The sequence below is a fragment of the Pichia membranifaciens genome (assembly GCF_001661235.1).
Source record: "Pichia membranifaciens NRRL Y-2026 unplaced genomic scaffold PICMEscaffold_2, whole genome shotgun sequence".
NCBI lineage: Eukaryota > Fungi > Ascomycota > Pichiomycetes > Pichiales > Pichiaceae > Pichia > Pichia membranifaciens.
The window spans coordinates 850277-862230 of NW_017566983.1; the positions used below are offsets into that span (position 1 = coordinate 850277).

Consider the following 11954-nt stretch of genomic DNA (forward strand, 5'->3'; position numbering starts at 1 on the left):
GAAGGAAGCTGGCTAACGGGGAAGGCGTACGGGAGGAGGAAAACTCAGAAATCTCTTTGAATTATCGTCAATCCACCACACAATGTTCAGACAATCATTCAGAGCAATCACCAAGGTCAACAGATTGGCCGGTGTCAGAACCTATGCGGAAGCCGCCACTACCTTGAAGTTGTCCTTGGCTATGCCACACGACGTATGTATTACCCACTGATGATTCAACAGGGGAGTTCCAGTAGAGAAGAACAAGGTGCCGAAGATAGCCACAAATTTGAGCAGTACAGGTTGCATAATGCCCAAGCAAGCACGTTTTGAGATAAGATCTGTGGAGAGACAAAGACGTCTGCGAGAGAGAATTCATTCATTGCGCCTTCACAAGCCTGAGCGACAGATGTTTTGCAAACAGAGACTTGTATTTGCATTAGGAGAGAGAGAGAGAGACCTTACAAGCCTAGAGGGGACACCCTTTCCACTATTACGCGTGAAACCATCTGAGATCGAAACCACGTCCGAAATGCAATCTTGAACGAATAACAGCACGTCTTCTAGACTTTGACACCGCATGGCTTTTTTTTGAGTTGTAAGCACCTGTGACAGGAATACTAACATGTTGCCTCTCCGTTTTTTTTTCCAGACCATCTTCAACAAGAAGGAAGTTACCCAAGTCAACGTCCCAGCAGTCTCTGGTGACATGGGTATCTTGGCTAACCACGTCCCAATCGTTGAACAATTGAACCCAGGTGTTGTTGAAATCTTGGAAGGTACCGCCTCCTCCAAGTTCTTCATTTCTGGTGGTTTCGTTTCTGTCTTGCCAGACTCCTCCATCGCTATCACAACTGTCGAAGCCTTCCCATTAGACGCTTTTGACGCCTCCACCGTCAAGACCTTATTGACCGAGGCCAAGAAGAACGCTGCTTCCTCCGACGAAAAGGTTGCTGCTGAAGCTTCCATCGAAGTCGAAGTTTTGGAAGCTTTAACTACTGCTTTACACTAGATGCTCTAAAACCGTCCTATAGCAATGGGCACCTTATTTATTGACTCTAACATGTTATAGTTGTTTATTTATTTTTTTCATGCCATGATTTATTCAGTAACATAAAAAACTTCTTACGATCTATTTCTCATCTGATGACGCTGTCACATAAAATAGGCGATACCTCCAGCCAAACATGGTTACGTAATATTTACAGACGCGTTGATCTCCTGCGTGTGGCTCATTCAATGTTTTTCCCTTGCCTACAACGACTTCTACCTTTACCCCCTCATATTAAGGATTAAACTTGTTGGTCTTGGCTGTCGTAAAAACTTCATTATTTCCAGCAAAAGGCAATCCACCACTTCAAAAATAAACAATGCTGTCCGGCTCTTCCAGATTGAGGCGTCCTCGTAATTCCTCCACGAGAGCAAAGGCAAAGAGTACCGACGCGTTAACAATTCTAGACAAAAATGTTAACTACAGCAAACGGAGCAACAAAGGTGACAAGGCAAACAGCGGAGGAACAGGGAAACGACGTCCCGCTACTTATGACTCGGATATCGATGAAGAAAGTGAGAATAACGAGTCGAATGATGATGATGCAGATGAAGATGAAATGCTAGACGATGATAATGATGATAATGATAACAGTGGCGACGATATTAATGACGACGAAGAAGACGAAGATAGTTATGTTCCTAATAGGAAACAAAATAAGAGACGGAAGGGGAGTGCCAAGACGTCAAACCGAAGTGGAAGAAGTAATCGCTATGCTTCTGCTAAAAGCAAATCACTTGTTTCTAATATTGACGACGTTGAAAATTACACAGAGAATCCTTTATTTGAATCATTGAGTAATGGTGACTATTCTCCTGCTGATCTAGCCCAGTCTTGGATTGATGATTTTGTAGCATTGGACATGAACACCAAATTTGATGCTTTGAAAGACTTTTTGAACTTTATCCTCCGATGCTCAGGATGTATTGTTCAGTTCAACCGCCATGATGTTACAAATACAGAGAGTGCCAAAGATACCGTGAATGAGCTACAAACTCTTTTTGCCAGACAAAAATATCATGAGTTTCCTATGATGTATGCTCCTGCAGGAGGCAACAAAGATTGGAAGGAGTTCCCGGATAATGCAGTAGCCTTTATCTCGCAAATTATTGTTATTGCAGGGGAAACCGGATCTCTTTACGAAGAAGAAGATCAATTTGTTGAGTTGCTGTTGGAATGGATTAGTGCGATGTCTACTTCTAATATAAGGGCTTTGAGATACGTTTCTACTCTTTTTGGCTTGACAATACAATCGGTATTATGTAAATTATCAGTCAACATTTCGAAGTTCATAGATAAGTTCTTGAGACAGTTGAAAAAGGAAAATGATAGTTTGAAATCTTTAGTCGAAAACCCAAAGAGCTCAAACAGACAATTGAAAAGGCAAGTAGACTCTGCAAATGAAAGAATAAAAGTTATTGAAGATAACCTGGAAATGTATAAAAAGCAGAAGAAGTCTATTGATGGCTATATCACTGATTTTTTCAACACACTTTTTGTTCACAGATATAGAGACACAGCACCTGAAATTAGGTCCAAATGTGTCAACTATCTGGGTGAGTGGATGGAAGACTATCCTGAGCTATTTTTTGAAAGTACTTACTTGAGATATCTTGGGTGGCTTTTGACTGACCAGGATTCGACAATCAGATCTGAAGTTTTCAAAGTTTTGATTAAGTTATACAAAAAGCGCTCAACAGTGACAGCACTACGTCAGTTCACATCTTATTTCAAAAACAAGCTTATTGAAATTGTCATCTACGAAACAGATTTCAGTGCAAGATTGAATTGCTTGCAACTTTTGAACGAGATTATTGAAAAAGGTTACTTAAATGACGATGATATCATCTGTTTAACAAGTTTAATTTTTGTTGATGACGAAGATTTGATTTATCCGTTTCAAGGATCCAAGTTGAACCCTGGGAAATTTATGAAAGAGCTAGCAATATTTGTCTCCAAAGTAGAACATTTGAATAACACAGAAATCCTAGAGCGAGATGAAAAGGAGCTGGAAACAATCAATGAATCTCTACCTTTTGATTGCAAAAGAATTTTGAAAATCAAGACTTTGCTGACCATTTTATCTGACTCCTACGAATACTATTTAACTAGATATTCTACTTCCGGTATTAAAAAGAAAATAGAAAACTCCAAGATTGAAAAGTTTTCTAACATTTTTCAATACCTTTATCACTTGAGGACATACAATGAGAACAACGAAATTTTTGAACTGCTATTGACATACACTAATTTTGATTTCTCGGCTTATGCTATTTCCGAAGAAATCAAAGAGAACTTCGAATTGGATTCCAAATTGCAAACTCTATTACTAAGTCTGATCAATGGTGCCACAATGATATATTCTCAAGGTGCCGAAAACAGATTTCACAAAGCCCTTTTTCCAAATTTTACCAGAAAGAAAAATTCCCTAGCTAATTCAGACAAGGACAGCAATTATTATGTACTGAAGCTTTTATCGAAATTACCTGATATCTGCTATTATTTCCATGATGACATCGAGAAAATTTCGATTCTTGTTCATCTGACAAGTAGTCTACTGAAATATAAACCTGTTGAGGTGACCAACAAAGGGTTAATCGAGACAATAAGTCAGTTTTTCAGATTTTTTCTTGTTATCAATTTTCCACTTGCGACAAAAGATGACCAAGATTCAAAGTATTATGATTCTATCACTCATCAGTATATATCCTTCTTCAAACTGGTGAAGACTGAAGAACTAGATCTGATATCTCAGCTCGACTCGATTTTAACTGAAGTGAACATGACGCTCCAATCTAAGGTAATAATGAAGTCATCGACTATTATAGAGAACTTGAACAAACTCTATATTCTTTGCTACTGCCCTTACATCACAAATCGTGTTATTAAAGAATTCAATTCAGTCCTTCCTCTGTTCTCAAACTCACTTTATTTTTCAGTTGAACATGATGAAAGATATATTCGTCAAAAAGATGCAATTTTGTTATCGTTGACAAAATCAGAAATATCTGCGTTCTTGCGTATTTCAAGCTTTTACACCAACATATCTTTACTACAGATATATGAGGGAAAACTTCATCATCATGACGATATACTAACCTTGAACTCAGATACGATAGGTACTATTAATTGTATTCAACGGAATTTGAGTTTATTAATTGAACCTGATTCCTCCACGCTATCTATGGACTTGGTGCATGACATTGCTGCCTCATACCTTGACAACGTTCTTTGCATTTCTGCTTTCAAAGCTGAATTTGGCTCGTTGATTAACCAAGCTTCATCTTCAACGGATGTTGAAGTTAGTGAGATTCAGTTATTACGTTCACACATAGGCAAATCAATTCAGCAACAACTAATGAAAGTGTTTTGTGTTCGTGAGTACCAGTTGGCAGAGTTATTGGGAACAGAAGCTCAACTTGAAAGAGACGCCGATGAAGACGTCAACTTCAGCAACTATAGTGTCATGAAATTAGATAGTGAGGATTTGGATGCTGATGTTGAAGAAGGAGAAGATGAAGAAGAAACTGGCGAAGAAAGTGAGTATTCACAACGCTCAAACAAGAAACTAGAGAAAAAGAATGAAAAGTACCAGCTATTACTTTGTGAGATTGCATCAAAAATCATTCTCTGCTGCAACCTAGAACTTGTAGATGATACGAATGACCGCACCATTATAATTGAGCGTGTGAAGAAGAACTCTGAGTTTCTCGGTGAGCTCTTCAAAAAAGTTCTTGCAGGAGTGGGACTATTGGTCACCTACAATTCAGATGTTACTCTTACGGGAATCAAATCTAAAACTGGTAAAGGGAGTGCCAAAGCTGTACAACATCAACTTGTAGGCGAAACAGGGAAGCTGGCAAAGATAATCAAGCGTGGCAAAAAGAGACGGTTAAGCGATGGCAGCATGTTAAACTTTTCAGGAGTGGATGATGAACAGGAACAAGAAGGAGAAGATGAAGATGACCCAATTGAGAACTCGGATGTTGACGACGACAATGACCAAGAAGTTGAAATAGGGGCTGAAAAAGAGGAGCAAGATGAGACTGAAGTTACCCCACAGGCAGATGAGGATATCGAGTTTAGCGGCATTGACGATGATGATTCTGTTCTTAACAATTCTAGGAGCGGAAGAAGGGCTATTACGACATCAAGCGAGATAAGTTCATTTGCATCTTCTTTTCCATTCACCCAGTGAAAAATCAATAACCACGATTGCAACAATTTGCTAAATTTTTTGTCTTTGTTATGTAGACTCATTTTTTTGTACACTACAATCTATTCAGTTGGTATCTTTCTAATTACCAAGAGTTTTTATAACTTTTTTCATTGCTTTTCTAGAAAAAATTATTTAAAATAATTACGTGAACTATATAACATGAAGAAATGGAAATGCTATTCTTTTCTTTATTTTCACGATTACATTAATGTATAGTGTAAACTAGGATCAACAAGGAATCAAAAGCTCTTTCCTATTGAACCCAAAGGTTGTGGATCTTCAGGAGCGACATCAAACTCTTTCCTAGTGTTTGGTCCTTTGATAACCTTGTTTGTCATGACTTTTAATTTATCGAGTTTCTCACCACGAACCACCTTTTCAATTTCGTCCTTACTTAATGTTTCATACTCCAAAAGACCCTCTGCCAAACGTTTCAATTCGATACGTCTATCGTTCAGCAGTTCTCTACAACGTTTTTCAGCTTCAATCAAATAATCCCTAGTCTCTTGGTCTGCCAAGTCTCTTAATTTAGGTGACCACGTTTCCCACTTGTCACTCAACTTGACAGGACCGACCTTGTCACTCATACCATAAGATGTAACCATTGCTCTGGCCATACCTGTAGCAGACGATAGATCCGACGAGCAACCAGAAGTGACATTATTTGGACCGTATAACATTTCTTCGGCTATCTTACCACCCATACAGACATCCAGTCTCGCAAAACACTCTTGCTTCGTAATATCGTGTTTGTCCATTTCAGGTAACTGGAAGGTGACACCTAAGGCTCTACCTCTTGGCAAAATGGTAGCTTTGTACAAAGGAGTGGCACCGTTTGTGAACATTGCTGCAATGGCATGTCCTGCTTCGTGATATGCTGTATTTCTTCTGGTTTCTTCAGTCATGACCATTGTCTTTCTTTCACCGCCCATCAGAACCTTGTCCTTGGCCCATTCCAAATCGCTCATGTTGACACTCAAAGCGTTATTCTGAGCTGCATACAAGGCTGCCTGGTTGACCAAGTTTTTTAAGGCTGCACCAGACAGACCGGTTGTACTTCTTGCGATGACAGAAGGGTCCACATCTTTCGAAACAGAAACCTTCTTCAGATGTTGCTTCAAAATCTCGATACGTCCACGAACGTCTGGCAAATCGACAGGAACAATCTTATCGAATCTACCTGGTCTAGTCAATGCCTTATCAAGTGAGTCTGGGAAGTTGGTTGCACCTAAGATGATGATACCTTCCGATTGAGAGAACCCGTCCAACTCGACTAGCAATTGATTAAGTGTTTGTTTAGCGTAAGCTTGATCTCTTGATTTTCTCTTACCTCCGATGGCGTCCAATTCGTCAATAAAGACAATAGCAGGAGCTCTTGCTCTTGCTTTGGAGAAAAGTTCTCTAACTCTTTTTGCACCAACACCGACATATAATTCATCGAACTCCGAACCAGACATGAAGAAGAAAGGAACTCCCGCCTCGCCGGCAGTCGCTCTGGCCAACAAGGTCTTACCTGTACCTGGAGGCCCTGTCAAAAGGACACCCTTTGGTAGTTCTGCTCCCAAGCTAACGTACTTCGAAGGGTCTTTCAAGAAATCAACCACTTCCTCAAGTTCAGCTTTTGCTTCGTCGACACCCTTACAGTCGGAAAATCTGACATCTGAGTCGGTGACCTCTATGGACTTATCGTCAGCAGATGCACCCTTTACTATGGAGCCGTTTTCGACCAGGACGTTGAAGCCATAGTAGGCGGCGTAGGAGAGCAATCCCAGAGGCACTAACCACTTGATCCATCTGGAAAGAGACATCCAGAAGGTCTCCGTGACGACGACATGGATAGGGTCTTGTTTCGAGCCGGAGTGGTTGGTATTGTTATTATTGTTGTTATTGTTGCCGCTATTGCCGCTGGTGGCATTAGGCGAAACGGCAGAAGGGTCGAGAGCTGGCAAAGGCACGTTTAGCGACTTGGAGAGCGTTTCGGCCTTCTCCTTGTTGCCCATCTTGAGGAGGGCCTCCAAGTAGAGCTTCGCACAGTCATTGTCGGTGGATATTCCCGGCGTCTCGTATCTCGACACAACGATGTGCGGGTAGCTGGCGTCCAGAAGTGACCTGTAGAAGGCCGCCTGGATGCTCGGATTTGCTATTTCGTTGTTAGCCTCCTTCTCCAAGGCGGCCAAGTCCTGGGTGGAGGGCACCGTGGAGGCAAACCGCTTCACCAACGAGAGTCTTTTGTGCAGCAGCGCAGCCTGCACCGCTCTGCTGCATCTGGTAGGACGCAGCATGTGGGAGGACGAGAGCAGGAAGCTCCCGTTTTTCAGCATCAATGAACGTGTGGCGGACACTGACGACATGGTCCTTGTGTGTGTAGCTTGGCGTGGTAGTGTGGACTAGTTCCGTGCTGTGTATGTATCTACAGATACATGCAACGAGGGGTGTGTGTGTGTGTGTAGATGTGCGTGTGCTTGTGCAGGCTGCTTTGTGCGGAAGACCCATGCAACCCGTACGCCCTCCAGAGCCGCCTTCGCCCTTGACCGATAAAGCTCGTCCGTCCGCCAAACGCCCGTGTCCCTGTCTCACACGCCCTCTGCGTGCGTGTGTTTCCCGGTGGCAAATCGCTGAGCATCCGTGCCGAAACGACAATGCTCAGCGGGTGACCTGAAAACAGAACAAAAAGAAAAAGAAAAGAACAGATCCCGGCTTACGTAATAGTTAAACGCCAACCACGTGATTTGGCCGATCGACTCAAAATTTAGGAGTCATCCACGCACCCCCCTTTCCTGCCTGCCCACCCGTGCACTGCGGCCTTCTTTTTTTTTCCGCACCATTCCACCCGGACAAACCCCGTATTCAGCCTCTTGTCATGCCATGCCCTGCCCTGCCGTACCCGCCCGGGCTCGCCCGGGCGGCGTTGCGTGCCCGCCCGACCGGGCCTGGGACGGAACAGACGGACGCTAGCCAATCGCCGAGCTGGAATTAGCAATGTTGTTAAAACGGTGTCTTTCATTTGCGCAACGGGCCCCGCTGTACGTAAGCACACGGTGACGCTGCCGGGGGGGCAGAGACACAGCACAGCAGCACTGCTCCTGTTTCTTCCGATTACCATTTCGACGTTCCTGTTTGCTGTCTATATCTTCGTGGGCCTCCCTGGCCTCCTTCGCTTGCGTGCTTCCTCTCCCGCTTTTCTCCCTCTTTTCTCTACCTCTTCTTCTTTTACTCTTCTATTCTTCTGCTCTTCTGCCTCTACCCTTTTCTCCTTTCCCTTTCTTTCTCCCCCCGTATAGATATCCAGATCAACACCTCACATAGACAAAATGCCAGCTCCATACGAAAAAGGTTCCGCCAAGAAGGGTGCTACTCTCTTCAAGACCAGATGTGCACAATGCCACACCATCGAAAAGGGTGGTCCAAACAAGGTTGGTCCAAACCTTCACGGTGTCATGAGCAGACACTCTGGTCAAGTTGAAGGCTACTCTTACACCGAAGCTAACAAGAGAGCCGGTGTCGAGTGGTCCGAACAAACCATGTCCGACTACTTAGAAAACCCAAAGAAATACATTCCAGGTACCAAGATGGCCTTTGGTGGTTTGAAGAAGCCAAAGGACAGAAACGACTTGGTCACTTACATTAAGGAAGCCTCTTCTTAAGTGTCATGAACTCATCCTGTTATATTATCACCACGAGTACTTCAAATGCTATCTCCTTATCACGTTCATAATCACCTTGTCCCCTTTCCCTTCTCATTCTTAAATTATTTATTTATTATTTGTTAACTTTATGATATATTCTATTTATTAAAATTAAATGAAATCTAAAATTCAACGATCTTAAATGAAATACACCAAAATCTTTATTATTCAACTACAATATTAGCATGAAAATCTCTCCTTGTCCTATAATTTGTTTAGATTTTACATTATATATAGTATCTAAATATACAAAATCTCATCAACAAAAAGAAAGGGAAAAAAAAAGAAAACCTCATTTTTTCATCTTTGCTTACGTAACTGATCCTAGCAACGTCTTTAAGCTGTAGGTTGGAGTACATAATCTGTCCTAAACTTGTAAAACTCGTAAACTATTGTCCCTACTGCCAACAGCAACAACTATCTTAGCACTGCACTGTGCTACGACCACAGGACTGATGCTTACCCGACTGATGCCACCGCCAGGTAACAGCGTCTGCTCAATTTTCTCAAGCTCTTCAAACTCGAACTTCTCCACATCAACTCTATAGACGTAAACCTCACCATTGTCCAATCCTATGACAAGCTTGAACACACTTCTCCCTTCATCGTTGACTTTGATCGAATCGATGGCCGTAACAGCACTGCTGAACTTGACACTTGCTTTACAGACAACGTCACCGCTATCGCCTGCTTCCTTGACCCACAACCTCACCTCTTTGTCTCTAGAGCACGTCACAAACGCAACTACATCCTCGTAATTGACCCAGGCACAATCCCAAATAATTCTGCTGTGTGCCTTTTCCATCAGCTTCACTAACTCAAATTTCTCATTCACTCCTCTTCTCCACAATGTGAACTTACGATCTCTAGAAACGGACAGTAAATACTCTTGTTCTCCGGCAAGACTGAATCTCAACCGAGTGATGGTTAAATCGTGTCCCTTCAGCGTATCTTCATACTCAAGCCAGTTGCCGGTATCAAAGTTTCTGATCACTGCATGCTTGGCGACATTAGATCGACACGCAGATGCAATGATCTTCCCATCTCTTGAAACATCCAATGTGGTAATCTCAAACCCATGTCCATAAAGCTTTTCCAGTTCTGGCCATAACGTGTGACGTTGTAAGATATCTTCTACAGGGGGCTCGTTTAGCTCACTCATAATACTATTGCTGATATCGTTACCAACACTTCCTCCAGCCTCACCCCCTTCATCTCCATTGTTGCCCCCGATGACATCACCATCCAACGTGGCTTTATTACTTAATCCTAAAACTGGCAAACTTGCAGACTCAGGTAAATTTTCCTCAATTTCGCCTTTCTGAAACTCAGTCAAACCACAAACATTGCCCAACATACCAGCAATACTCTTGGGCATATCAAAAACTCTGATGACTTTCTCGTCACCAGCACTGACAAACCTTGTTCCGTTGATACTTTTCACCGTAATCATGTCAAATCCATGGATCTGCGGACGCCCAAATTCAAACCATTTCTCTCCGTCTCGACTCCACTTCGCATATAGTCTTGTAGATTGATCTAGTGAAGTGGCAAGGAAGTATTCGCCACTAGCAGCCCATGATATATCTGTGATGGCTCTAGCTGCTCCAACAAAGGTTGTCCGTGAGTTGTAAACTTTGTCTTTGACCAAATCCTTCTCCCAGCAACGGAACGATCCTGTCTTACCATTGCTCAAAACAATTTCAGTGTTTGTATCCTCATCAAAAATCCATTTAGAACAATAAAATCCACCCGATGAACCTGTAGCTGTTGAGGCACCTTTTATTGCCATCTCACCAAGCCTTACTTCCGGAAACCACACACCACTAATAGGATCTGATTTCCACATCATTATAGAACTGTCTGCACTTGACGACAACAACATAAGATCGTTTTCGTTTTCAAATTCTTTTTGACCTTCGTTCTTTCTGGGTTTCCAGGTGACTTCAGAAACCCAGTCATCATGACCCATTAGGATTGCATCTAAGAAAATACAACAACGATTGGTTGCTGTCTCAAATCTGTATTCTTTTGAAGTCAAGAGTTTCAACTTATTGGTTTCCACATAGACAGGGTTGCTGGATGCTTCAATAGTCAATTTCCACAATCTAATAATACGATCCAAAGAGGCAGAAGCAAAAATGTATGTTGTTTTAGGATATGTAACACCTTCAACAGTTTCCATTGTAGTAGCCAATTGACGAATCGCAATGGATCTTACCCAGTCATCGTGTCCAGGGAGAGAAGCTTTTAATGTCATTTTCATAGTACACATGTCCAATGATATCACATTGATAACAGGTTTGGAGCCTCCGGAAAGAATTATGTATTCGGCGTCAGACAATTTAATCATGTTTAAAGCCATTGCATAGAATCCATATGGCAACTCAAAATTTGCAATCTCTTCAAACTTGTTGACTTTTGAGTCAAGTGAATAGATGTATATCTTACCGTTACTATCACCAACGGCAAATTTCAGACAATTTGCATCATTGGAAACAAGCCCAATACATGAAATTGCACCCTGTGTTGGTTTAAGTCCTTGGATGAATTGAATATCCAGTATACCATTTTCCTTTTGACTGAACATCCAAACATTGACCACACCATCTTGGGATCCCGATAACAAAAGGTTAGTGGATTGAATCCATTTAATCGCAGTTATTTCCTCAGTGTGATTTTTCAGAGTGATATAAACTTGTGCAGTAGGATCATACCCTCGGGAATGAAAAATAGATGTGCTAATCGAAACAGTGTTAGACGAACCATATGCAACTATTTTCAGGTTAGCATTGTAATCAAATATGCCAAGGTTCTTGTTACACCCTGCAAAAATGCTTTCTACTTTAGCCATCTTTGTTTTGAAGGAAGTCTATATCAAGATAAACACTATGAGTACAGTCTGCATAATTTGTATGTTTACAGCAGCAAAGAAAAAAATAATCAAAAAAGTATATCATGTTGAAAAAAAAAGTCAGGGTGCACCAAAGAAAATTATCTTCTAGCGCAAGCGTACTCA

At 41.8% G+C, this 11954-nt stretch overlaps 5 protein-coding genes across 5 annotated transcripts; 3 read left to right on the forward strand and 2 right to left on the reverse strand.

Annotated features, from left to right (window-relative positions):
* The first annotated feature begins 3 nt into the window (after positions 1–3).
* PICMEDRAFT_15363 (hypothetical protein) lies at positions 4–1112 on the forward strand. Its single transcript, XM_019160792.1, has 2 exons — positions 4–193; positions 632–1112. Exons 1-2 carry the CDS (start codon positions 83–85, stop codon positions 989–991), a joined length of 471 nt encoding a protein of 156 aa, XP_019018526.1. The 5' UTR covers positions 4–82; the 3' UTR covers positions 992–1112.
* Positions 1113–1285: 173 nt separating this feature from the next.
* PICMEDRAFT_15364 (hypothetical protein) lies at positions 1286–5399 on the forward strand. The gene has a single exon (XM_019160793.1). It carries the CDS (start codon positions 1350–1352, stop codon positions 5226–5228), a length of 3879 nt encoding a protein of 1292 aa, XP_019018527.1. The 5' UTR covers positions 1286–1349; the 3' UTR covers positions 5229–5399.
* Positions 5340–7962, reverse strand: PICMEDRAFT_15366 (hypothetical protein). Its single transcript, XM_019160794.1, has one exon. The coding sequence runs from the start codon at positions 7568–7570 to the stop codon at positions 5489–5491; it is 2082 nt and encodes a 693-aa protein (XP_019018528.1). The 5' UTR covers positions 7571–7962; the 3' UTR covers positions 5340–5488.
* Positions 7963–8560: 598 nt separating this feature from the next.
* PICMEDRAFT_32265 (hypothetical protein) lies at positions 8561–8893 on the forward strand (the record flags this gene model as incomplete). The annotated part of the gene is made up of 1 exon (XM_019162753.1): positions 8561–8893. The coding sequence occupies one exon, from the start codon at positions 8561–8563 to the stop codon at positions 8891–8893; it is 333 nt and encodes a 110-aa protein (XP_019018529.1).
* A 222-nt stretch (positions 8894–9115) lies between these two features.
* PICMEDRAFT_10413 (hypothetical protein) lies at positions 9116–11789 on the reverse strand (the record flags this gene model as incomplete). The annotated part of the gene is made up of 3 exons (XM_019159665.1): positions 9116–9139; positions 9250–9276; positions 9399–11789. 3 exons carry the CDS (start codon positions 11787–11789, stop codon positions 9116–9118), a joined length of 2442 nt encoding a protein of 813 aa, XP_019018530.1.
* Positions 11790–11954: the final 165 nt, after the last annotated feature.

Bases quoted from the DNA above. Each gene is read 5' to 3' on its own strand.
- PICMEDRAFT_15363 (XM_019160792.1), top strand. From the start codon at position 83: ATGTTCAGACAATCATTCAGAGCAATCACCAAGGTCAACAGATTGGCC. The intron at 194-631 runs GTATGTATTACC...TTTTTTTTCCAG, and splicing joins CCTTGGCTATGCCACACGAC to ACCATCTTCAACAAGAAGGA.
- PICMEDRAFT_15364 (XM_019160793.1), top strand. From the start codon at position 1,350: ATGCTGTCCGGCTCTTCCAGATTGAGGCGTCCTCGTAATTCCTCCACG.
- PICMEDRAFT_15366 (XM_019160794.1), bottom strand. From the start codon at position 7,570: ATGCTGAAAAACGGGAGCTTCCTGCTCTCGTCCTCCCACATGCTGCGT.